The sequence below is a fragment of the Misgurnus anguillicaudatus genome, chromosome 6 (genome assembly GCF_027580225.2).
Source record: "Misgurnus anguillicaudatus chromosome 6, ASM2758022v2, whole genome shotgun sequence".
NCBI classification, from domain to species: domain Eukaryota; kingdom Metazoa; phylum Chordata; class Actinopteri; order Cypriniformes; family Cobitidae; genus Misgurnus; species Misgurnus anguillicaudatus.
The window spans coordinates 10,548,883-10,576,878 of NC_073342.2; the positions used below are offsets into that span (position 1 = coordinate 10,548,883).

Here is a 27,996-nt window from a genome sequence, read left to right on the forward strand (position 1 = left end):
TCATTGTTTCAAAACACAAATTTACTGTGAAATACCATGGAAACATAACTATAGATCACCCACACACAAGCAACTGATAGTTTCACTAAGTCATTGTTTGTACAATCATTAAATATTGTAGAACAAAATTGGTGATACAGATTTCATTATGGTACATGTAGAGCAAATACATATCTGTAAAAGTACAGTAGTAGAGAGAATACGACAGACACATTGGAATCATTGAACAAAGTTTGTAATGTATTGATGAAAACACTACAGTACAATCACAACATAGGTCACATCATTTCACAATCTGCACTCATTCATCAGTAACAAGTTGGCAGAATTGGACAAGCAATTACAAGGGCCTGCATCTATACAGTACAGTGATAATTGGTTCATGCTCCATGCTTATTGGTTACAATGAACCTCATTATCTTGAAACTTTCATGATTTTCAGTAAACATGGAAGATTCTTTGTCTGTTTCCATACAACTATTACGAATAATGCAACAGTTACTTATCATTTTGGGCAGTTGTATTGATTGATAGTTAGATCATTGTAAGAAAATGAATAGACACTTATTTGAAATGTGATGTGTGAATAGCCTTTTGAAACAGTAGTACTTTGATGTTAAGTTGTGTCATATTGAACATGTGATTTTGGTTGAATGAACAAATGATCCAAGTTTTATGTGTATTGTATCCAAGCAATTGAGAAAAGAGTTAAGAGTTTTGAAAAATGTGCATTTTGATCTTTGGTTGTGAGTTTTGTGTCTAGAGTTGTGAAAAATGACATCAATGTTCTGAAAATAGTAGCAAAGTGATTGTAAAAAACTGTAATTGTAAACACATGTAGTAGACGTAACACCACTATCTCACATTAAGTGCACTACATTTCTTCCGTCATGCATCCCTCTTTACAGTAAATACATTACAGCATACTTGATTAAATGTGAGGACAGTGAAATTGTACACTTATTATCAATCTTATAATGTACTTAAGTTACTCGGGCAATCATTACAGGATCTCGCTGGTTTATTTTGGCTTATATAGTAAGTTATATCAAGTTATGTAACCAGCTCAGGTTAGCTGATAAAGTAGCGTCAGAGTATATAAACATTTGTGCTTGCCTTTGAGTTGCGGGATGACCCTCCTGCGATCGCGCATCACTTTTGTTTTGATTGTAGCATCACATGTTTAACAAAGGGTCCCTTGACTGAAGCAAATGTGATATGCATCCATATGTTTGCTCTTTGTCTCTTCTCTCGGACCAGACGCGAACTTTTCTCTACAGTTTATGACATACGCAGCACGCAGATGTCCCGCTACGGTGGCTCAACGCAAGCCGTTCAGCGTTTGACATCAAAGTACCGCGAGACCAGACTTCTCGGTCAGGGGATCTCTGGATAATCCGTAATTCGTTTGTAATTATAAAACGAAAATACCGTTTTTCTGTTTTTTGTTTCAAAACGAAAACCAAATAACCGTTATTTGTGTCAGAATCAGAAACCGGAAAACCAATTCAAAACGGCCGGTTTTTCGTTTTTGGCGTTCAGTTTGATCGTTATTCCTTTTTTAACAAAGAATGAAGAGAGTCTTTGAACTTCAGTCAATTCGTTTTTCGTTTCTTGCAAGTTGTGCCCGCTGCAGAGCAAAATGGGCGGAGCTGGAGCTCTAGCGAGGCGGGGCACCCTCGCTGGATCTAGTGGGCGTGGCAGCATCAAGTGCGCACTGCGCAGGCGCAGATAGAGTTTGTTTAAACTTGCTGTACAGCCTGTATCAAGTACTCCGGAGTATTGCACGGTAAGAAAACGGCAATTTAAATATAAACTGAACTTTAATATGTATATAAAATCTTAATCTTACAATTATCGCTGTCTTTCGGGAGTATGTTGAGTTTCGCGTTAAACACTCGATAGCTAATGTGCTAACATTCTCCCGTCCACCACAAGTGGTACGTAGTGTTTTTATTGTAGTTTTTATTTTTTGTATTTAAATATTTATTTAACCTGCACAGGTGCACCAGACAATACTTTTGCGAGGACAGGATTTTATGCTGTCTATATCACTGTGCCTAGTGCCTACTGTGTAAATAAGCATTTACACGAGCTCTGAAATCATGCAGTTTAACAAAAAGGTATGTGTGTGTGAATTAAATATTTTAATTATACTGTGTGTGATAAACATCATGTTTGTTGAACCTTTCTGTTTGTGCATGTCATAGTAATTTCTTCCTTGCATTTAAAACTGAAAACATATTGTTCATTTAATATTTATTTTTCTCTTGTTGTGAAACCTTTGGGATGTCTGAATTTAAACTACTTTACTTCAGTTGTTGTTTTTATAGTTTTTCTGCGTTACATTACTTATGACAAGTTAAAAACATGTATATAAATACTCTTTATGTTGTGCTCTTGAGCAAGGTGATTCATCACAAAAGCTGTTCATATGCAATGCACTGTACAAAACATGTAAACAAGACAATGATGCTAATTTATTCTTTCTATGTTTTAGATTTTATCATCATCAAGCATGGTCTCAAGTACAGACGATCCCACACTTTCACTGCTGTTACTGTACATCAACATTTTAAAATGTGTAAAAATCCAGTCTCTGGACAACCTCCCCATGCCTGCAGCACCACCTTCATCCCCAGCATCAGCATCCCCGTCTTTATTTCCCCTCGACATTGGAACATGTCTGTACTGATTTTGAGGTACAGCTTTTTAACTTCTTGCTGCTTGTAAACTTGTTTAGATATCTTTAGTGGAGTATTAAGAAAGAACAAAGTACACAGTTGTCACAAATAACCCACTGAGGGTCAGTTAAGTAAACCAAGTGCACAGAACTATAAACAAACAAAGACTTAACACCAATCACTAGATGTGACAGCTATATACTGTATTAATTGTATATAGTCTAATTGTGTTGTCTATAATTAACAGGGTGCCCCTCTACAGCTAGAAGGAATTGATTGTGGGGTATTTATATTGATGGTAAGTAGTCTTTTATTTGCTGTACACCTGTCTCTGTGTACTAATCAAAGCATTTGTTAATATTGTTTTGGTTTTTGTATGCACTCTATGTTATGACTGTGAGATCACAAAAAAATGAACGATTAAGATTGTCGATTGCCAGTCTGACACACCAATAATGATGAAGTGGTGGTGCTCAGTTAATTTAGACATTTCCTCTGACAAAGTATGATATTGATAACTATACTTATGATAAAACCTCCATTCTGTGCATTTCCAGTTTGCAGAGAATATATATAAATAAAGCAATGCATGCCTAAAAACATTCTAATGTTTGTCTCTTCTTACAGTCAAGTCCCACAACTACTCACCCAGAAAGTAACATATGCAGATAACATGAAATTCACTCCACCTGAGTCAGATGTCATGGAGATCATGCAGACACCAGAAGTAGATGTATGTAGCGGGAATGTTTATGTACTGATTGACTTGTTTAACTTGTTAATGTGTGTATTAACCTTTCCTGTTTCATGAATTTGTTTATGAGCAGTACATCATTTTTAATTATATTATTATTGGAATTCTTATATAGCACACAGGACTCAGCGGTGATGGAAACGTTCAGCTGACCTGTGAGTGGGTAAAGGAGACCACTTGCTGGGAAGATGAGCTGCAAAAGATCTAAAGGATGATGTCCTGTTGGCTATAACAATGTTGGACTTGTTTATAAACACCATGTTTTATGAGGGTGAAAGGAATGAAGAAGAAATGTCGATTCCCTTCCCTTTTATATTTTAGAGAAGAGCAGGAGATATATGAGACAAAAGAGTTATTCGTGGGTTTTGTTTACACCATTAAATGTTTGTGTGAACTGTGAAGTGATGTGTTCTTGAAATAAATTTATAATATTTTTTTTATTGTATCTTATTATACCATTAGAGTATCGTGTTCTTGAAATATTCATGATATTATTTTATATCTTCTTATTATAACATTTTATCTAGATTTCTTTTATGTTAGATGCACATTTTGCTAAATTTGGGTTAATAGAAATCAATAAATCCACTTGTGGGACAGTGGAGTACAACACTTGTAGGACACCTGAGGATGTCACTATTCAATTACATTTATCTTCTACAAAAATGTAGTTGAAGCGAATGCCTCACTAATCTCAAAGCACATTATATATCCTCTACTGTGGGAAGTCACGTGGTTGGTATTATACTACTTGTCTGCTTATTCATTGAAAATAGCATAATGCATAGCCTATCACATAAAGGTTGAATCTATCCAAAGTTACAGTCAATATTTCATTTAAATTTGCTCTATCATTTTTACACCATATGCTTTCACATTTACATACAATAAGGGCAGATAAGGTAACCTAGTCTTATTTATTATTATTATTATTATATGTATTTATTTATTGAATTAATCAGATGATTTCGTAATACAACAAGGTCGTATTAAACATTAGTAAATGCATTAACATGAAAAATATCAGCAAGTATTAATTCTTGTTAATGTTAGTTAATGTCAATACATTTATTTAGTTCATACATTAACGTTAACAGTTACAAAGCTTGATTTTATAAATGTATTAGTAAATGCTGAAATTAACATGAACTAAGATTCATAAATGCTGTAGAAGTATTGTTATTTGATAGTTCATGTTAGCTAATGCATTAACTAATCTAAACAAATACAACCTTGTTGTAAAGTGTTATCGATAATTTAGATTAGTTCACAACCCACACGTTGCGGTGGACACAAATAAAGAGGGGTGCACAGATAGTAAGCTTTCACTGGCAAAGCAGCACACCACTCCTTCCTCCATAAAAGGGCCTTGTTGTCACTTTCAGATATTTACATCAGGGTTTATGGTAAGCCACAGTTTTGAATTGAATTGTGAACTACTTTGTGGAATTGGATGATGTCAAATTATGTCTTTAAATACAAATGTACAACAGTACAGTGAAGCAGGGATCTGCATTGCAACACTTTCACTTGCATATATGCCCTTAAATGATTTACAAGCATAGTGGATGAGTGAAGACTAAAACCTTCTGTAAATGTTATAATGTTAAGGTCATATTATACTTTTATACATTTATACTAGTTTCTGTGGCTTACCATAAACCATGATGTAAATATCTGAAAGTGACAAGGCCATTAATGCATTTACTAATGTTTAATACAACCTTGTTGTATTACGAAATCATCTGATTAATTCAATAAATAAATACATATAATAATAATAAATAAGACTAGGTTACCTAATCTGCCCTTATTGTATGTAAATGTGAAAGCATATGGTGTAAAAATGATATTGCAAATTTAAATGGAATATTGACTGTAACTTTGAAAAGATTCAACCTTTATGTGATAGGCTATGCATTATGCTATTTTTAATGAATAAGCAGACAAGTAGTCCAAAACCAACCGTGTGACCTACCACAGCAGAGGACATACAATGTGCTTTGACATTAGTAAAGCATTCACTTCTACTACATTTTTGTAGAAGATAAATGTAATTTAATAGTCACATACTCAGGTGTACAAGTGTTGTACTCCACTGTCCTACATGTGTATTTATTGGTTTCTATTAACCCAAATTTAGCAAAATATGCATCTAACATAAAAGAAATCTATATAAAATGTTATAATAAGAAGATATAAAATAATATCATGAATATTTCAAGAACACAAGACTTTAATGGTATAATAAGATACAATAATAAATATTATAAATTTATTTCAAGAACACATCACTTTACAGTTCACACAAACATTTAATGGTATTTTACAAAACCAATCAAAAAAATCAATATTTACATTAGTCTATCCCCACTAGTAGATTCACAAGACAACGAATAACTCTTTTGTCTCATATATCTCCTGCTCTCCTCTAAAATATAAAAGGGAAGGGAATCGACATTTCTTCTTCATTCCTTTCACCCTCATAAAACATGGTGTTTATAAACAAGTCCAACATTGTTATAGCCAACAGGGCATCATCCTTTAGATCTTTTGCAGCTCATCTTCCCAGCAAGTGGTCTCCTTTAGCCACTCACAGGTCAGCTGAATGTTTCTTATCACCGCTGAGTCCTGTGTGCTATATAAGAATTCCAATAATAATATAATTAAAAATGATGTACTGCTCATAAACAAATTCATGAAACAGGAAAGGTTAATACACACATTAACAAGTTAAACAAGTCAATCAGTACATAAACATTCCCGCTACATACATCTACTTCTGGTGTCTGGATGATCTCCATGACATCTGACTCAGGTGGAGTGAATTTCATGTTATCTGCATATGTTACTTTCTGGGTGAGTAGTTGTGGGACTTGACTGTAAGAAGAGACAAACATTAGAATGTTTTTAGGCATGCATTGCTTTATTTATATATATTCTTTGCATACTGGAAATGCACAGAATGGAGGTTTTATCATAAGTATAGTTATCAATATCATACTTTGTCAGAGGACATTTCTAAATTAACTGAGCACCACCACTTCATGATTATTGGTGTGTCAGACTGGCAAAAGATAGCAATCAAAAATCTTAATCGTTTTTTTAAATGTTTTCTCACAGTCATAACAGAGTACATACAAAAAACAAAACAATATTAACAAATGCTGTGTTTAGTACACAGAGACAGGTGTACACTACAGCAAATAAAAGACCACTTACCATCAACATAAATACCCCACAATCAATTCCTCCTAGCTGTAGAGGGGCACCCTGTTAATTATAGACAACACAATTAGACTATATACAATTAATACAGTATATAGCTGTCACATCTAGTGATTGTTTTTTTTTTTTAAGTTAAGTCTTTCTGTTTGTTTACAGTTTTGTTAAAACGTGTACTTGGTTTACTTAACTGACCCTCAGTGGGTTATTTGTGACAACTGTGTACTTTGTTCTCTTAATACTCCACTAAAGATATTTAAACAAGTTTACAAGCAGCAAGAAGTTAAAAAGCTGTACCTCAAAATCAGTACAGACATGTTCCAATGTCGAGGGGAAATAAAGATGGGGATGCTAATGCTGGGGATGAAGGTGGTGCTGCAGCCAATGGTAGGTTGTCCAGAGGCTTGATTTTTACACATTTTAAAATGTGGGATCGTCTGTACTTGAGACCATGCTTGATGATGATAAATCTAAAACATAGAAAGAATAAATTAGCGTCATTGTCTTGTTTACATGTTTTGTACAGTGCATTGCATATAAACAGCTTTTGTGATGAATCACCTTGCTCAAGAGCACAACATAAAGAGTATTTATATACATGTTTTTAACTTGTCATAAGTAATGTTACGTAGACGTAAACTATTATAACAACTGAAATAAAGTAGTTTAAATTCAGACATCCCAAAGGTTTCACAACAAGAGAAAATATTAAATTAACAATATGTTTTCAGTTTTAAATGCAAGGAAGAAATTACTATGACATGCACAAACAGAAAGGTTCAACAAACATGATGTTTATCAAACACAGTATAATTAAAATATTTAATTCACTCACACATACCTTTTTATTGAACTGCATGATTTCAGAGCTCGTGTAAATGCTTATTTACACAGTAGGCACTAGGCACAGTGATATAAACAGCATAAAATCCTGTCCTCGCAAAAGTATTGTCTGGTGCACCTGTGCAGGTTAAACAAATATTTAAATTCAAAAAATAAAAACTACAATAAAAACACTACGTACCACTTGTGGTGGACGGGAGAATGTTAGCACATTAGCTATCGAGTGTTTAACGCGAAACTCAACATACTCCCGAAAGACAGCGATAATTGTAAGATTAAGATTTTATATACATATTAAAGTTCAGTTTATCTTTAAATTACCGTTTTCTTCACGTGCAATACTCCGAAGTACTTGATACAAGCTGTACAGGAAGAAATCAATGTTTGAAAAGAATTGGATGGAGAAAGGTATTTGGTCAGTGTCTCATTTAATTGATATAAATAGTGGAATTATATCATATGAAAATTTCTGTGTTAAATATAATATTATTTGTAATCGAGCCAAATTTGATTCTATTACTAAAGCCATTCCTAAGTCTGTTGTATGCCTAATTAAAGAAACTCTCTTATATTCTGATGCTGCAATCCCACATCTCCCAGTTCTTTTAGTTGATGGCCGTGAGTTCAAAGAATCCAAACTTTCAAACATAACTGTTAGAAATATTTTCAATGACATTTCTTATCCTGTAATAATTTATAAAAACTCAATTTTAAATTATTTTTCAAAAGACACCATTCACAGACTTAGAACCAAATATTTAAAATTCCCCTTACCTCCCAAAGTAAAAGAAATTCATTTCAAAATTCTAAATGGGATATATCCATCAAGTGAATTTTTACGTCTTAGATTTGGATTTGACTCAAATAAATGTGTATTTTGTGATGACATTGAAACCACAGAGCATTTGTTTTTTCACTGCATGTATGTGGAGGCCTTATGGACTGATATTTATGACTGGCTTTACCCAAAGATATTTCTCCTCAAAGACTTCACTGCAAAGGACATTACATATGGACTTTTACTGGAAAATAACAAAGACAATTTCTTGGTTAATAATATCCTCATGCTTGGGAAATTTTTTGTACATAAATCAAAATACAGAAAGGTGATACCGAGTTTTTTTGCATTTCATGCTGAATTTGTTTCATTTATAAAAGCCCTTAAAGTGATTAAGAAGAAAAATGCAACTAGTCTTTTGTCCATCATATGTGAATATGATTTAGAAGAAAAACCCTAGCCCCTTATTATTATTATTATTTTTTTATTTTATTTATTATTTTTTTTTTTTTGCATTTATTTATTATTTAATTTATATATATATATATTTTGTATATGTGTATTGTTGTTTTATACATCTGCACCTGATTTGTACGTTTAATGTTTACAACTATTATTATTGCCTTATTGTTTGTACATGAATATTTGTTCAATAAAAAAAAAAAAAAAGCTGTACAGGAAGTTTAAACAAACTCTATCTGCGCCTGCGCACTTGATGCTGCTACGCCCACTAGATCCAGCGAGGGTGCCACGCCTCGCTAGAGCTCCAGCTCCGCCCATTTAGCTCTGCAGCGGGCACCACTTGCAATAAACGAAAAACGAATTGACTGAAGTTTAAAGACATTCTTCATTCTTTGTTCAAAAAGGAATAACGATCAAACTGATCGCCAAAAACGAAAAACCGGCCGTGTTTAATTGGTTTTTCGTTTTTTGATTCTGACACCAAAAACAGTTATTTGGGTTTTAGTTTTGAAACAAAAAACAGAAAAACGGTATTTTCGTTTTATAATTACAAACGAATTACGGATTATCCAGAGATCCCCTGACCCTTCTCCATATGCATTTGATTCGCTCTCGCAGTACTTTGATTTCATACGATTGCCCTGCGCCCTGCGTAGCGCCAATGAAGTCCCTCAGTTGTGTGTGTGCGTGTAACCTCGCGACCACAGATTCTATCCATCATCACCCTCTGACACTTTCGTCTTGTTTTTATTTGACGAATAAACAATGTAGCGAGTAACGTTAAGTGTCATTTCAAATGTAGTGGAGTAAAGAGTACAAATACCCAATCAAAAATGTAATTGAGTAGAGAGTAAAAGTTGCCTATATTTTTGATACTCAGTACAAGTACAAAGTAGCCCAAAAAATACTTAAGTACAGTAACGAAGTACATTTACTCGAGTACTTTACACCTCTGATTTTTGGTTTTGTTGTTTTTAAAGACAAAAGTCAAACTAAGAATCAAATAATTTCATACAATGCTGGGTAAAGATGAAGAATTTAATTAAACAAATATTAATAATAAATTATTTTTTGCTGTTATCTTTCCTCTACTTAACCTTTAACTAAATACACAAGCTGTAATGAGAAAAAATATTTAGTATCAACATTAATGTTGTTTAAATCACAGGTAACACCAATGACAAATAATTGACTCATGGATTCTTTATTAAAATATATTAAAAAGTAAAAAATAGATTAAGCTCCCTGTTTTGCGAATTCATATATTTGACAAGTTAATTCATGCTATTAAAGAAGTTTTGTGTATGTTGAAAGAAGCTCATTTAAGCAGATTTCCATCACCCGAATTCCACCTTTTCTGTAGAATGACCCACCTTACAAAAAAACACTACAGATGTGCATCTTAAGACAAAACAATGTCAAAGAAATATGTTAAAATTAAACAGGACAAGGTGTTTTAAAATTAAAGCACCTCAAACATGCATTTTAGTCTGGGACTAGGATAAGCCCTGTCTGGGAACCCCCCAAAAGTGCATATTGGTACCAAATGTATACATATCTGTACATAAATTATACATATTTGGATATACATATAAGGGTACTGCCCCCATGACAGCCTGGGACCCAATTTTTCCGTCAGTGTGCTATGAATAGCCGAGATCTACATATCTCATTAGACTGAAATATTGGCTTTGTGATATCACAATGAACAAAACAGATTGAACAAAAGGGAGGGACACTATTTATGATTGACAGCTAATGTGGATAATTTATTAATAATGTGGATGACCAGTTACTTAGGGAGTTTTTGATTCCTTAGAAGTTTCCTATGTAGCCAATAGATGAGGCAGCTTACCAGGTTTTAAATCTAGTTTGTGTGCGTGTGTTTGCCATTTAAAACTCTCTCCACATACACGTCCAGACTGCCCATAAAACCACATGCCCCTGGGCCATAATTATACATTAATACATTTTTTAATCTACATTTATATTCCTGTATTTTAATATTTTATACATGTCTTTTTGAAGAAACATTATTACTACTACCTGACCAAAGACATTTTAAAATGTTAAAAAAATACATCCTTGAATACCTACAGTATAAAAGAGATATGTCTGCTTTTTCGTAAACACCTTAAATATTTATGAAAACCGTCACAAATCTGTGAAAATATCAAAGTCAGCCTTGAGTATCAAAGGACCTCTTTCACAAAGTCACACAGGCCCTGAAGAGTTTTACAGTTTTTAAATTCACAATGAAACTAAAGTAGCGATTGTCTTATGTTGACGTATCCGAGTGAAACGGCTTCTGAAATGAAAAAACGTAGGGCTGGACTTGAATTCGTCTATCGAGAACTGATTGGATTGTTGGTAGTTGGAGCATTTTGCTATTTGCTAATCGCTGAGATCTTTTCCCAAGCCCCGCCCACCTGCCATAGCCTGTGACCAGAAGTAAAGATTGTTTCGATTATGAGTGCATGAATTTTTAAATTGAAGTTTTTAATTTCAACTTCATTGCGACTTAAAGTAATTTTAAAGAGCAACTATGATTCATGATTTTACATTTCTTTTGATGTGTGAGTGTGTATTACATGTTAACGATGTGCAAAAGGTACAAACCCCAAAGTAAACGGTGGGGCGAGTTATCGTCTCCAACATAAATTTCTTTTCTTGGACTACAAAAAATACACACAAAATAATGTTGTTTTTTTATAAATTAAATAGGTGCTCTTTAAGTACTTTTCTGTTATAATGACATGATATGTCAATGCAGCCTGATCTCATATTGTACGAGTCTGCACGTATGATTCTTATGAATAATAAGCGAATCGTACAAATACGCATGATTCTTATGAAAACAATAATATAACTTCACCCCTAACCTCAACATATAAGCCAAAGCAAATCGTACAAAAATGTACGAATGTGGTCATAGAAATTAATACGAGTTGGCCACCTCGTAAAATACTTACAAATTGCCATTTGATCGTGTTGGTCAATGCCATCGCCCAATTGAAAATTACCGTATTTTTAGGACTATAAATCACACTTTTTTTCATAGTTTGGCTGGTCCTGCGGCTTCTAGTCAGGCGTGACTTGTAAGTCAATATGAATTAATTTTGCATTATATGAACCAAAAGACAACGTTACCGTCTACAGCCGCAAGAGTTCGCTATATGCTGCTCCTGTATTTATGTAATTCAATGAATTCAGTGAATGCGCTTGATGCTCATTGGCTTGTTCTGTTCATTTAGCCTATTTAGCCTTTCAGACATGTTCAGTATGCTATTGTGTATCGTGTAAACAACTGTTTGTATTACGTTAACGTACGGACATTTATTCAGTCTGCTGTTCTGTGTGCTATTGTTTAGTTGAAAAACTTGCCTTTTTAGATTAAATGTCTGCTCTTCGGCTTGGATTTTGTGAAATAATTTTCTGAATAAATGCAACGTGTAGTTCATTGCGACTTAAATATGTTTTTTCGTCTTCATGACACATTTTTGAATGATGCGACTTATACTCCGGAGCAACTTATAGTCCGGAAAATACGGTAATTGTTGAGGATTTTTACATTTAGATGTCTGTTACAGATCAGGGTTCATATTTAGCAAACCTCTGAGAATTACTCACAAAAACATCACTAAGAATTGACTTAAGAGTTTTAATTTAATTTACCAGTATTTAGTGTTAGTATATTATTGTTTTGTGTCTGACCGCATTGACCCGTATTGACAAGGCAAATATTTGCTGGGAATGTTGGAGCAGTGTAGACAGAAAACCTCTCTTCCCACCCTGATTGATTCCTCGTGTCTGATGTTATGAGCACCTGCGGATCTCCGTGTTCCCGATTCTAGCTGCCTTTCTGGGCTTTTGTCAATGTTTTATCCATTCATCTTCAGGGTCAATGTGTCTCTCTGCCCTCGGAGAAAGAAAATCAGAGCTTGAGGGGAGGAGAGCAGAAATCTGAGATGTTTTTAGCTCTCAGGAGCTGTTAGGGCTGCAAGCTGAAGCAGGATTTTTTGGGAGGATATGTTTTTAGAAAGTCGATAGTGGATCTGAAGCTCGGTTTGGCTTCTCTGCAGAGATCCTCTACAGATGGGAGAGGAAGAGAGAGGACAATAATGAGGAAGAAAGGGGAATGTCTCTAATAAGGGAATGTTCGGTCACAGTTTGCTGATTCTGCACCAAGTGCAGCAAATAACTAAGAGCAGATTCAGCTGAAGATCATGAGAGAGAGAGAGATAGAGAGAGACTAAAGTCTTGTTCCATTATTTTATTTTCTGTTGAGATGTAGTCTTTCTCTTCTAGTGATGTGAATACTTTGGGGTCTGGTTCTGCCTTCAAAGACTATAGCACAAGAATACACGACAGGCTCTCAAAACCTGGAAAGAAATTGTGTTTTGATAAGAACTGGAGATTTTGATCAGACAGACATATAGAAAACAATGGATGGATGGGTGGGTGGATTGCTAAATAAACAGATGGATAGATAGCTAGACAGACAGACAGACAGACAGACAGACAGACCGATGAATAGGTAGATGGACAGTCATGCAAGCAGACAGACAGATGAATAGATAGATAGACAGACAGACAGACAAAAAAAACAGATCAATACAGTAGACAGACAAACAGATAGATAGACAGACTGGCAAACAAATGAATAGATTGACCGGTAGACAGACAAATGAATAGATAGACAGACAGGCAGGTAGTCAGACAGACAAATGAATACATAGATAGACAGTCACTTAGGGAGACAGACAGATGAATGGAAAGATAGGCAGAGAGACCAACAAATTAGTAGATATATAGACCAACAGAAAGACAAATGAATAGATAGATAGACAAGTCACTTAGACAGACAAACAGAACAATAGAAAGACAGACAGACAGACCAACAAATTGATAGATAGAAAGATGACAGACGAATGAATAGACTGACAGATATACAGATAGACAGACAGAGAGACAGACAGACAGACAGACAGACAGACAGACAGACAGACAGACAGACAGACAGACAGACAGACAGATAGATAGATAGATAGACAGATAGATAGACAGATGAATAGATGAATATATAGACAGAAAGGCAAATTAATTGATAGATAGACAGATGAATAGATAGAGAGACATTCAGGTAGGCAGACAGACAGATGAATAGATAAACAGACAGACAGACAGACAGATAGATAGATAGACATATGAATAGATGAATATATAGACAGAAAGGCAAATTAATTGATAGATAGACAGATGAATAGAAAGACAGGCAGACAGACAAACGAATAGATAGAGAGACAGTCAGGTAGGCAGACAGACAGACAGATGAATAGACAGACAGACATACAGATATATAGATAGATAGACAGTCAGAAAGACAGACAGACAAATGAATAGATAGATAGACAAGTAACTTAGACAGACAGACAGACAGATGAATAGAAAGACAGACAGACCAACGAATAGATAGATAGACAGACAGACAGACAGACAGACAGACAAATTAATAGATAGATAGACAGTCACTTAGGCAGACAGACAGACAAATGAATAGACTGACAGATATACAGACAGATAGATGAATAGATAGACAGACAGACAGACAGACAGATAGATAGACAGATGAATAGATGAATATACTGACAGAAAGGCAAATTAATTAATAGATAGACAGATGAATAGAAAAACAGGCAGACAGACGAATAGATAGAGAGACAGACAAATGAATAGATAGATAGATAGATAGATAGATAGATAGATAGATAGATAGATAGATAGATAGATAGATAGATAGATAGACAGACAGACAGACAGACAGACAGACAGACAGACAGACAGATGAATAGATAGACAGACAGACAAATGAATAGATAGATAGATAGATAGATAGATAGATAGATAGATAGATAGATAGATAGATAGATAGATAGATAGATAGATAGATAGATAGATAGACAGACAGACAGACAGACAGACAGACAGACAGACAGACAGACAGACAGACAGATAGATAGACAGATGAATAGATGAATATACTGACAGAAAGGCAAATTAATTAATAGATAGACAGATGAATAGAAAGACAGGCAGACAGACGAATAGATAGAGAGACAGTCAGGTAGGCAGACAGACAGATGAATAGATAGACAGACAGACAAATGGATAGATAGATAGATAGATAGATAGATAGATAGATAGATAGATAGATAGATAGATAGATAGATAGATAGATAGATAGATAGATAGATAGATAGATAGATAGATAGATAGACAGACAGACAGACAGACAGACAGACAGACAGACAGACAGACAGACAGACAGACAGACGGATGGACGGACAGATAGACAGATGAATAGATGAATACATAGACAGTCACTTAGGCAGAAAGACAGACAGATAGATGAATATATAGACAGACAGACAAATTAATAGATAGACAGACAGACAAATTAATAGATAGACAGACAAATCAATAGACAAATAGATACACACACACACACACACACACATAGGCAGACAGACAGGTACATAAATATATATACAGACACACAAATGAATAGATAGACAGACAAATCAATAGATAGATAATTTTTTTTATTGTTTTTGTGTTTTTTAAGTGTGGTCTGAAATGGGCTACACATGATCACACATAATTAAAATAGCATTAACTGCAAGAGAACAGAAACTCACTGTACTAATTGTTAAATGAATCAGTGCTAGATGTCTCGCTGAATGGTTTGGAGAGGTTTATGTCACTGGAAAGATTCAAAGTCGCCATTACTACTCGCTTCATTACATTAATCAGAGTGATGTACGGAGATCAGTCGGAGCTGTGCTATTCTTGTCTAAGTGTGTGTTTAACTATGTTTTCCTGTAAGGTGTCCATGTACCAGAGTGACCTACAAGAACCTAAAGTGTAAAGGGGTTGTCTGTGTGCGCGTGCGTGTGTGTGTGTACAGGATTATCAAGCAGGCTGATTGTGAATTAGATTAGAGACTAAGCATGCTGTTACTATAACTGTGACAGATGTGTGGAGGATTTCACTGCTCAGGTATTTATCTACAAGCATTAAATGAGATTGTTACCACTCGGAAACCATGTCCTGCGCCACAGTGCTGTAATTCACATCATACTGTGGTACGTTCAAATAAACATAAGAAATATATAATAGCTACAGTAATGATGCAACACGTAGAAATGTGATCACGGCAGAATGGAGGAGATGATGCGTCACCATGTCGCTTAATACTAACTGCCTCGCTGTCTTGCTTTACAAATTATTTGCCGGCATTGCTTTACTGTACGTGCCACCTCTCCGTTGCTTCGCACAATAACTTACATATACATTGTTTATGCATTTGGCAGATGCTCGTATCCAAAGAGATTTACAGTGCTTTCAGGCTGTACATCAATATGTGAATTGAAGACACAAAATCAAATTATTTTGATTAAAAAACATACGGGATGCAACAGTCAACCATGGCGCATTACGTACAGTAGTGTTACTGTAGCTCAATGGTAGAGCATTGCATTAGTGGCACAAAAGTCATGTGTTCGATCCTAGGGAACAAAGGTACGGATAAATTGTATAGATTATAATGCACTGTAATTTGCTTTGGATGAAACCTTCTGCCAAATTCATACATGTAAATGTTATTTTACAAATTACTTCCCTAAACGAGCTCTTTCACGTCATCTTTACATTTTTATATGTTGTGAGGTTTTTTGGCAGCGCACGCTGCAGGCCACTTCATTGTCCTTCCCCAGCGGTTTAACGCCACTCCTGCGCCACATGCAGAGCGTACCCAGCCAAACTCTGTCTCTTGAATGCATGCTTCATCATTGATCCAGATGAACAGCTGGGCTCACAGTGGGATGACTGCTGATTATTCATTACAAATCAACAAATTACAAGTAGGCATTCAAATTGCCTTCATCTGCAAGTGTCTGCCAAATAAGAAGGGCTGTTAATTTAATATGCTAAATAAAAATATGATATAAATTAGCATAATTAATGATGCCCCTACAATAAAAAAGTTCTGTGTAGGCATTTCCTACCTTAGGAGCGATTTATATAGGTATAAAATAAGAGACTGTCCTACAGTTAATAACAACCTAACAGTTTGTTTGTGCAAGCATCAAATATGACATCAAGGTACGCTTAAGCGATTAGTGTCCTCTAGCGGTTACGTTTTAATGTTTTTTTATTCATCAGATTTCATTTTGTAAATGTAGAAATAGTTTCAAAAACAATTATGGTTTTAAAGATATTTTGGAGCTTCTAAATCCAACCAGTTCTTAACCATATAAAACACAACACGCAAGGTATTTATTGCATGCAATTCGAAGGTCGCAGCCTACGAAGTCCGCAAAGAGCACTGAAATGAGACGGTCTAGCCTTTAGAGGATCCATAAGTTGCCTCACCTGCTGTACACTGTAAAAAATATCATATTTTATGACCAATTACTCTAAATTTATGACAGTGGTTTACCATTATTTAAAATTATAATTGAAACTCTGTAAAATTACAAACATTATCTGTCAATTAACAGCTCAACTCTCTTTTTTTTAAAAGTATTATGTCATTAATTTTATAAAGGAAAATACTATATTATTTATATATTATTTTTCTGTTTTCTTAAATTATATACCAATTCATGTAAATTTACAACAAATATCTGTAATTAAATGTGTAGTTTGTTATATTGAAAGTACATGACCATACTTACAATTTAACGTGAAAAAACAAAAAATTTAAAAATATTTTCTGTGTATAATTAATTTATTGTAAAAAAAGTGTATAGAGACAGAGCACAACGCGTCATAACCTGAAAACCACACCCACCGGGAGAAAACAATCCATCCGTCTCCATTGACTTTGTATTGCGAGAGGCTGCCTCCTTGTCATTTCTGGCTTATTACAAAAAACAGAATAATGCCTAAAAGCTGCTGTGTGACAATATGTTCTGCTGACAAGCCAAAAAAAAACAGAAATAAGTTTTTATAAGCTGTCGACCCCAAAAAACGAGCGTTTAAAGACACAAAAGTGAAAAAACAGGTAACTTTTCATAGTACTACTATTACTGCGCCCACTAGAGGGAAATGTAGTCGGTGATCCACTTTTTTCTCCTTAAAGACTGAGTTTTACTCAGTTTTTAATCAACCTTATAATACTAAAATAGTGACAAAAAAACTTTTTTCTGCACACACTTTTATTTAATAAAGGTTTTAACTGTTTATTTTAAAATATTCAGTCGTTACAGGCGCGCAATGAATCTTGAAATAGCCTAGGCTTTGAAGGATTCAGTTGTTCTATCCTTAGCAGTGCGGAGGTATAAAGACACATTTGGAGTAGGGATGTCAAATTATGCACTTTCCCATATTCGATGATCTTTTAAATTAACGATCAATCAATCGAATAATCATTAACAGTATTAGTGCAATAAGCCTTTACTGCAGTGTCATAGCCAATGACATAAGAGTGTGCGTAAAAACGCCAGCTTCCTTGCGCAAATTAAAAGATTTTATTTTGTCTAAATAACATGCTAGTGGGATTGTAAAATGAGTCAATGTAGTTGGTGTTTTGATAAGAATCATCAATTTAATCTCGTAATGAAATATAATGACTAATAGACACAGTAAACTCCGCCTCATAACGGGCACTCCGAACAGTCGGATGAAAGTCTGTGCGTCCTTGACAAAATAAAAGTTTAATTATCATAAAGTGTTATTTTTCTAGTTGTTCACCTCGCTTTTCGAGTCATTGATACACCGCTTGTTGTAATTATGTCCAAGAAGCACACAAAGGGCACTTTTCCCGTCGTCACCTCAGCTTTAGACCTGCGGCGTACTTTCAGCAAAGATGCTTATTATGAAGACTTCAACCTTCCATTTGAAAACCCGCAACAGTGTTTAGCATGTAGCGCCTCAGCCAGTCAATAAAGATGATCAATGATATATGTTGCGGGCGTTCAGAGTGTAACGACAATCAGTTACAGTTTACATTTAACAGTTTCTTACCAGAATTTAAGTTTTACATTTTAATCTATTTAAAAACAGCTTCTGGTCTCCTTCCCTGTGTAAAGCAGCGTTGCTATGCTAATCTTGCAGGCTTCCTTGAAGAGGGTCTTTGCTTTCAGTATCCTAACTGTGTTTAGATTTTCGGCATCGAACCCTCTCAGATCCTCTGCGAATGCCATTTCGTTGCGTTAGCAGTGAGCCTCGCCTCGAATGAGGTTAAAAAGCCCAAGTGCGTGTTTGGCATCGAGCATCGTTGTGATCATGGCTAGTTTAACTTCTTTGCGCTTGGTTAGTTGTTTCACCAGCTGTGTATGTGCTTTGCGCAGGCGCCGGACACATGTGCTTGCTTTTTCGACAATCGTTAAGTTTAATTGATTTAATTCTTATCGACAATTAATCGAAGATCGATTAATTGTTAACATCCCTAATTTGGAGGCTTAATTTTAAGCAGCCTTCCAATTGGGACGGCCTTACTAGCCTTCAGTCGCACTGCTGTGACGCAATCGGTCTTAGAATACAGCCTTCAAAGGTTCAAACCTTCAAAGCCTTCAAATTGGGACTCATTCAAACATAAACCGTTCAGACCATGATGCAGTCGGTCACAGCCAATAGCGCTTCACATGCTTAGCTGACGTAATGATGCAATTGGTCACCAGACATGCGAGAGGCAATGCTATTTCACAAAGAAATTCTTAAAGATGACGTATCATTGCTTCTTCTGGTGGCAACTTTTGAACCAGTATACATCGGATCTGACATTTACAGAGGATTGTCATCACGTTTGCGTCTTTTCTTCATATAAATCGATCGTTTGACCTTATTACACTTTTTTTTTAAAGTTGTGACTGTTTGTATGCTGTGTTTTATATCATATAGTAAAAAAATGGGTACATTATTTGCCCTAAAGCCTGAATAGTATAATGTTTAATAAAAATACAAAAAAATCATATCCCAATGCATGTCATCATAGCAAAATTATAACCCAATATATAATTTCATACACCAGTATTTTAAAGGGGACCTATCATGAAAATTTAACATTGTCTATGTTTAAGTGCTATAAATGGGTTCGCAGTGCTTCTGTCAACCTAGAAAATGTGAAAAAGATCAACCCAGTAACTTCATTTTGGTAAACCATTCTCTGCAAGCATGTGAAAAAATAGGTCATTGAAATTTGGCTCCCCTTGTGATGTCAGAAGGGGGGGGGGATCCTAAAACCATAACAATCCCGAATTATCATGGATATTACCATTATTATTGTAAATACTGTTATTGCATAATATACATGATGTTATAATAATAATAATAATAATTATTATTATTATTATTAATACTACCCAAATATGTATTATTATCTGTTTAACATTATTATTATTATTATTATTATTATGACTTATTATTATTATTTTGCTTATTATCATTGCTTCATAACAATTTTATCATCTGTATTATTATCCGTTTAGTTCATTATTCATTTATTTATTATATCATTGAGCAGAACAAATCATTGTCACAATTGTTGTTTTTGTTGTCTGTTTTGTTTTTGTTGTTTACTACTTAACTATCTCTTGTATGTTTTGCACTTATAATAAAAAATAAAAGAGAAAGGGACAAAAAAAATAAAAAAAGATGGGGAAAATAACGGCCCTTAATCTGTACTATCCAACCACAGCACTGCCATGTAGTGCATGGATCTGCTCATTTGCATTTTAATGGACACACTCAAAAACTACACATTTTTGCTCACGCCTACAAAGTGGCAATTTTAACATGCAATAATAAATTATCTATATGATTTATTGAGCTAAAACTTCACATATGTACTCTAGGGACACCAAAGATTTATTTGACATCTTAAAAACTTCACCTGCTGCCGGTAGAGGCGCTAACTTGGCAAACAATTCCTTTGGTCGTACTGTACAAACAACCAAAACTATCATATGGATTGGAGGATACTGTATAAAAAAATAACCGTATGTGGTCATGTCTGTGAAATTCAAGTTAGCATTTGTTTATTGATTTTACATTGATTTCAATGTTTGACATCACCTCATCAGTCAGTATAAAAGATATCAAGGTTATATTTTCACCGACTGTTCTTTACATTATGATTTTATGTACGTAGAAAACAGCAAATTACAAAAAACAACGTTAGCTGGGTTTTTGCAGGCAGGGTTACATAGCCTATTTTAATTTATATAACTTCTTGTAATGCTTGTTCAGTACATTCCATAGCGTTGATTGATGCAAATTAAAAAGAAAAGTTTTTAATTTCCACTTGAGAATTTGCTAACAAGATCTTTACAGTTTCATAACACACACATACAGACTCATCTAGCAAATGTATGAATGTTTCTGTGGGTGGCATTCTGCGCACCACTGACTCTTTTCAATGGTCTTGGCTGCAAAAAGTTGCTCCGAAGAGGCATTTTAAGGATAACAAAGGTTCTCCAAGGTCTCTGAGCTTAAAAGACTTTTGTTTGCGGGGTGCGTCGAGATCAACATCAGGAGGCACGATGTTTACCGGAGTCTTAGAGGGCAGAAGTAATCATCGGAGGCATCAGGATGCTTAATGCGAGTTGTATGTCTTCTTTATGATCGTGCGACGGGGTTGCGTTACGACAACAGGAAATGAACGCGCATTGATGCTCTCAATAAAAGATTTCTCTGCTGTGTAGGTGGTAATGAAACCAAACTCAGAATCACATCTGGTTGGCAGTGAATAGCGTGACGACAAGCTAAATGAAGTATAAATGTGAGATCTTTTGGAAACTCTGTATCTAAACTTACTGCATTGAGCTGCCTACATTATACCGTGGCATTAGATTTTAGGTTACCATCTTTTAGCCACGTTGTAAGGTGGCATTGCACATATCTTTTGCATTACATTTATGCATTTAGCAGACGCTTTTATCCAAAGCGACTTACAGTGCATTACAAGGTATGCATTTTTTATCAGTATGTGTGTTCACTAGGTTAAAACCCATGACCTTTTGCACTGTTAACACAATGCTGTACCACTTAGCTATGCAGGAGCGCATCCGTTGTAAAGAAGACAATCACAGAATGCATTGCAACAAATACTGTAAAGAAATGTTCACAATAAATATTGACAAAAAAAGTATTGAATTAAATCCTTAAAAAAGTACATTTTAATTAAAGGTGCAGTGTGTAATTTTTAAAAGGATCTCTTGACAGAAATGCAAAGTAATATATAAAACTATATTATCAGGGGTGTATAAAGACCTTTTTATAATGAACCATTATGTTTTTATTACCTTAGAATGAGACGTTTTATCTATATACACCGAGGGTCCCCTTACGTGGAAGTCGCCATTTTGTGCCGCCATGTTTCTACAGAAGCCCTTAACCGACAAACTTTTTTTACTAAGTTGTCTCCCGTCGATGACATTTTTTGGTGGTGGCTACCGTAGCTTCTCTACGCGTTTCATAAGTGAGGGAAGAGCAGTGGACTGAGCCATTGGTTGCAACCTCACCACTAGATGTCGCTACAATTTACACACTGCACCTTTAAATATAGTTCAATATAGTTAACTATTTTTGCATAATTTTTTTATCAATTATTGGTTATTTTGCATCAATTATTACATTTTTAAGTTTTAAAAAGAAATTTTCAGAGGAATGCATAACAATAAATCTCTCCAGGTTAATTTATACTTACTGGGCTGGGTATCGATTCGGATGTTCCAGATCGATTCGATTTCGATTCTCAATTTGATTTAGATTCTAGACTAGATTTTTATACTTGATTCTCGATTCAACTCAATGAATATAGATTATAAGAATATTTTATTATATTGTAATATATTATAATATAGACTGAATCAATCAATGACAGTCTCGCCTCTCGCTCCTTGGTAACATCACGCAGGGCAAAAAAAGTATGACATCTAGTGGAGAAGACTAGTAATTAGATTAACGTTAATCTTACGTTCAATGTTTGTGGAAATAAAATAAGAAAAAAATCGATTTGTGGCCTGTGACAATCGATTTTGAATCAACCACGGAAAAAACTATAAATCGAAAAAAATCTCTTTTTTTTGCCTAGCCCTACTTATTAAGCGATTAAGCGATTCTTTTATTTCACCTGAAAATTATGACGAAATGCGATGTTTTGTTCTGCTAAGGTGTTAGTTTGGTTATATTTCTCTTGTTTGTATCCGTCCCTGAGGATCGTGCACAGTGGGGACTGAACCAAATCAAACCTTTGAGACTACGGGTTTATGTGAGAGCATGATTTATCGCTGAATCAGGAAGCGTTTGACCATCTGTTTATAGATCTATGTGGTCAGCATGTCCTTATTTGTATTTCTTTATATGACACAGACAGACCCCGAATGATTGTGAAGATCCCTCAGACGTGATGCAAAAGGTGCTATTTTACACGACTTGCTGTATTTCTCTAAAATTGTCACACGTATGAATCAGTGCCATCTTTTGCACACATGAATGTGCGAACTGTCGCAGGATTGGAGAGAGCGGAAAGGTTGGGACACAGGAAGAGACTTCTAACTAGCTGCTTAGCTGTTTGGGTGCATCTAAGGTTTAAGAAGATTTATGAATAACTTATGATGATGATGATGATGTAACCCTTGCAATGGAGTCCCTATGCTCCACGTGCACGAGCGCTATTGTGTGTTAAAAGCCTTTGAAGTTAAACTTGTTTTGGTTCAAAGCAAAGGAGATGAATGCAAAAGTGCCATTTTGCACCGTTACGCAAGTGCGCGCCATTGGCATCTTCTCACAGTTACAAATAATTCAATCATCCTTCAGATAGTGCTTTAGTTTTATGAGGCTTTAATGCAATGATGCACGCTTTGGAAATGGAATATTGTCTCTGCTGTGTAGAAAATGTCTTTGTAAAACTCTTTTACCCATATGCTGAATGAACAATATTCGATAAAAACACATTTCACTCCCATTTTAGAAGCACATTCTACTCACCAAAGAAAATTATGCATTTAAATGTTTAGTCAATACTGTGCGTTATAATAGTTTATTGATTTGGTTGCTTTGAACGTATTTTAGAAGTAAACGCTCTGTTTTTCTTTTTCTCTCTTTCTATGCAGGTAACCGGTAGGATGGTAGCTGGGGAAGTGAGTGGGCACAGCTTCCTGGTGGCATGCTGGCAGCCCATTCTGATCTTGATGCTGGGCACGGTGCTGTCTGGCTCCGCCACAGGGTGCCCGTCACGCTGCGAGTGCAATGTTCAGGAGCGCTCTGTCATGTGCCACCGCAAGAAGCTGATGTCCGTTCCGGAGGGGATCCCACTGGAAACACGACTCCTGGACCTCAGCAAGAATCGTATCAAAACCATCAACCCGGATGAGTTCTCCACCTTCCCGCACCTGGAAGAATTAGAGCTCAATGAAAACACCATCTCGGCCATTGAGCCCGGCGCTTTTAACAACCTCTACGGCCTGCGGACTCTGGGACTTCGCAGCAATAAGCTTAAGCTTATTCAGCTGGGGGTGTTTACAGGGCTCAGTAACCTAACAAAGCTGGATATCAGTGAAAATAAGATCGTAATTCTGCTGGACTACATGTTTCAGGACCTGTATAACCTGCGTTCTCTTGAGGTGGGGGATAATGACTTGGTCTTTATATCCCACCGGGCGTTTCATGGCCTCAGCAGCTTGGAACAGCTTACGCTAGAAAAGTGCAACCTGACCTCTGTCCCAACCGAGGCCTTCACGCACCTTCACAGCTTGGTCACGCTGCGTTTACGTAACCTCAACATCAACAGCATTAGAGACTATAGTTTCAAACGGCTCTACCGCCTCAAAGTGTTGGAGATTGCCAACTGGCCCTACTTGGATACCATGACCACCAACTGCTTGTATGGATTGAACCTAACGTCCCTAACGATCACTAATGCGAACCTGACTACGATTCCCTACTTGGCTTTGCGGCATCTGGTTTACCTTCGGTTCCTCAACATGTCTTACAATCCCATCCAGATAATTGAAGGGAACCGGCTTCATGACCTACTCAGGCTGCAGGAGTTTCACCTTGTGGGTGGCCGGCTGATGATGATAGAGCCTTATTCCTTCAGAGGATTGAACTACTTAAAAATACTCAATGTCTCCAGCAACGCCCTGACAACCCTGGAGGAATCGGTTTTCCATTCGGTGGGCAACCTGGAGACCCTCGCGTTGTACGATAACCCGCTGGCTTGCGACTGCCGCCTGCTCTGGGTTTTCCGGCGCCGTTGGAGGCTCAACTTTAACCGCCAGCAGCCCACTTGCTCCTCCCCGGAGTTCGTTCAGGGTAAGGAGTTTAAAGACTTCCCGGATGTGCTTCAGCCCAATTATTTTACTTGTCGTAAATCAAGGATCCGAGACCGCAAGCCGCAACAAAAGTTTGTCGATGAAGGCACCACCATCCACTTCGTGTGCCAAGCAGATGGAGACCCAACACCCGTCATCCTGTGGATGTCCCCGCAGAAACAGTTCATCACCACCAAAACGATAGGACGGCTCACCGTTTTCCCAGACGGAACTCTGGAAGTGCGTTACGCTCAGATTCAGGACAACGGTACGTACGTGTGCATTGCTAGTAATGCAGGTGGAAACGACACAGCTTTGGCCCACCTACACGTCCACAGTTACTCCCCAGACTGGCCCAGTCAACCCAACAAAACCTTGGCGTTCATCTCCAACCAGCCCGTTGATAACGGAGCCAATGGAACGAAAGCAACCGTCCCCTTCCCATTTGATATAAAGACGCTAATCATTGCCACCACAATGGGTTTCATCTCCTTCCTGGGCGTAGTTCTGTTCTGCCTGGTTCTGCTTTTTCTGTGGAGCAGAGGTAAAGGGAACAGCAAACACAACATTGAGATCGAGTACGTCCCGCGCAAGTCGGACGCTGGGATGAGCAGCAGCGGTGCGGATGCCCCTCGAAAATTTAACATGAAAATGATATAACCAAGCCAGGGAACTCAAAAGACCCTTTTAACAACAAACTCATAAAGACAGAAATGAGATTCCCCGCCTGAACAACCTCTGGCTCTGAAGAGCTCCCCAAAGAGAAGTCGTGTTTTTCTCTCTCTTAACTCTAAAGACGGATGTGAGACGCAGGGGTCTGCGCTTTTGTTCAATATTGAACACCAGAGAGGAGGAAAATTCTTCTCCTGCGCACTCCTCTTTGATGGCCGCTTAAATTCAGCCTCCGGGGACCAATATCTCCGAGAGGGGATATGTTTTAAAACACGGAAGTTCCTGTGGATTTTTATGGGCAAAAATATAATAAAGGAACCTCGGAAATGTTTTGTGTCAACCTCCAGATTGCAAAGGCAGAGCATCCTTCTCGATGTTCTCCTGTTGCCTGCATCCTCTTTGTTCGTTTGTTATTCGTTTGACTCATTTCTTTCTTGTTTTATACTAAAATTATTCGTTTTGTGACAGAGTAGAGAAATCAGGGGTGAAATGCACATTAACAAAACTAACAATTTGTCCAGATCTATCTTCGGTTGTGTCAAATAACAGATTGCAGAAAGTAATAGATTTGTTTGATGATTCCAGTCATATAGTTCCAGTTCTTGTTTCGTTGTATCTGTACTCTATCACTTTGCTTTTAAATCCATGTTTCACTTGCATTTGTTGGCTCAAGCCAAGAAAAATATATGAGGTTCATGAAAGCATCTGTTGTGACAACTGGATGAACAGGTACAGGTTGTTAATTTTTGAATAACGACAAGGCAAGTGAATGCAGCAGTAATTGCGATTCGGTTTTTGTGTCTCGCTTAGATTTTTATGTCGAACCTCACAGCATACACCAAGCATTTATGTCAGCTTTGAACCCGTATACCGGCAACCCATTGCCAAGTTCTTATTATATAACACATCAATTCTTCTGTTAAAGCTTCAGATCTAAAACCCCAAGAGTAACATTGAAGATGTGTAGCGGAGCTCAAGAGTGTGAATTTCTGACAAACTCGATCATTTCACAGAAAGATGAGGGTGTTAATGTGTTTGACAGCCCTGGTGACCCCCAGCAGCGGCCAATGCTGGATCTCACACCTGTCTCGCTGTTTTAGATCTTACACCTGCCTCACATCTTTCTTTTGGATCTCAGACCTGTCTCGTGGTCTCAGATCTGTCAGATGGGTCTTAAATGTGTCTTGGATGTCTTTCTGTAGGTGCCCAAAGAAACGGTCTCAGTCTCATTGTCACATTACTTCAAAGTTCTCCAAAACCTAAGGAGGCATATGGTGCTTATTTATGATGACGATGATATCTAGCACACACAGGGCGAATTCACTAAGAACGAATTAGCGTTTTTCATGTGCACATGCTATCTTGCGTGCTTTGCATAGCATTGATCTATCATTTCAGGTTTCTGAATGGTCGCGTACACACTGTGAGGTTTCGGGAGTTACGACTGCATTTAAAAATGAATTCATGTCTTGTGTGTGTACACTAGTTCATTGTTAAGTATGTTTTTACTATAAATGTGGTTGTCACTATAAATTAACGAATTAAATTGAGGAGTGGCAACTGTGTTCACCTGCAGTGTGTATGTGGCCGACATAATTTTATGTAAATTAAATGCTTTTTATGATTTACTCATGTGATTAAAGTTGGTCACAGCTCAAAAAATTTTAATTTATGCGCCTGCTTACAAAGAGTGTCAATAACGCAATGTTAGTTGCTCCAGCCTAAATACATTCTCGAAATTAAAATCTATTAATATAGATTGAACATAAAAACAGATGTTTGCACTGATAAGAATGTAATTTAACAAATATGCATGGGCAACGATAGCAGGTAGAGGCCAGTCAAACAAGTTTGCGAATGAGCCGCATCTTTTTACGCTAAAATGCCGCATCTGTTCAGTGAATTCACCCTGCGGTGTCCAGCTGTGCATTTTGTGTGCGGTTAATCCGCCCCTGTGATTGGCGGGTGATTTCATTTTGCACTGGTTTGATGGGTTTCACCGCACTAAGCGGTTTGTACTGCTTCAGACTGAGAACTGTACAGATGGGTTAACCCTTAGCGATCCACTTTCGAGTTAATCTGACACACACGCTCACTCCTGAATCTCTCTGATCCTCTGCCTCTGTGCTCGACCTGCTGTTTCCATCCTATTATAAATCTTTATCTGACCTTCGCCCTTTCCGACATTCAGCCCAGGATGATAATGTGCATTAATGTGGTCCATAATATTCTTTTATACTGAAAAAAAAATATCTTAAA

At 36.4% G+C, this 27,996-nt stretch overlaps 1 protein-coding gene and 2 long non-coding RNA genes across 6 annotated transcripts in view; 2 read left to right on the forward strand and 1 right to left on the reverse strand.

Moving 5' to 3' along the window:
* lingo1a (leucine rich repeat and Ig domain containing 1a) overlaps positions 1 to 26,066 on the forward strand; it is a 142,698-nt gene extending 116,632 nt beyond the window's left edge. For all 4 annotated transcript variants that reach the window (XM_055192221.2, XM_055192220.2, XM_055192222.2 and 1 more), the window contains one exon: positions 23,866 to 26,066. In XM_055192221.2, the coding sequence (XP_055048196.2) occupies positions 23,878 to 25,725 (1,848 nt within the window). In that variant the 5' untranslated portion in view covers positions 23,866 to 23,877 and the 3' untranslated portion in view covers positions 25,726 to 26,066. The remainder of the gene's footprint in view (positions 1 to 23,865) is intronic.
* Positions 1,491 to 3,866, forward strand: LOC141364171 (uncharacterized). Its single transcript, XR_012369820.1, has 6 exons — positions 1,491 to 1,789; positions 2,004 to 2,123; positions 2,501 to 2,702; positions 2,932 to 2,982; positions 3,312 to 3,417; positions 3,554 to 3,866. It is a non-coding gene; the product is annotated as an uncharacterized lncRNA (long non-coding RNA).
* On the reverse strand, positions 5,655 to 7,815 carry LOC141364172 (uncharacterized). The gene is made up of 5 exons (XR_012369821.1): positions 7,505 to 7,815; positions 6,961 to 7,133; positions 6,661 to 6,711; positions 6,213 to 6,318; positions 5,655 to 6,076 (listed from the first exon to the last, which is right to left on the reverse strand). It is a non-coding gene; the product is annotated as an uncharacterized lncRNA (long non-coding RNA).
* Positions 26,067 to 27,996: the final 1,930 nt, after the last annotated feature.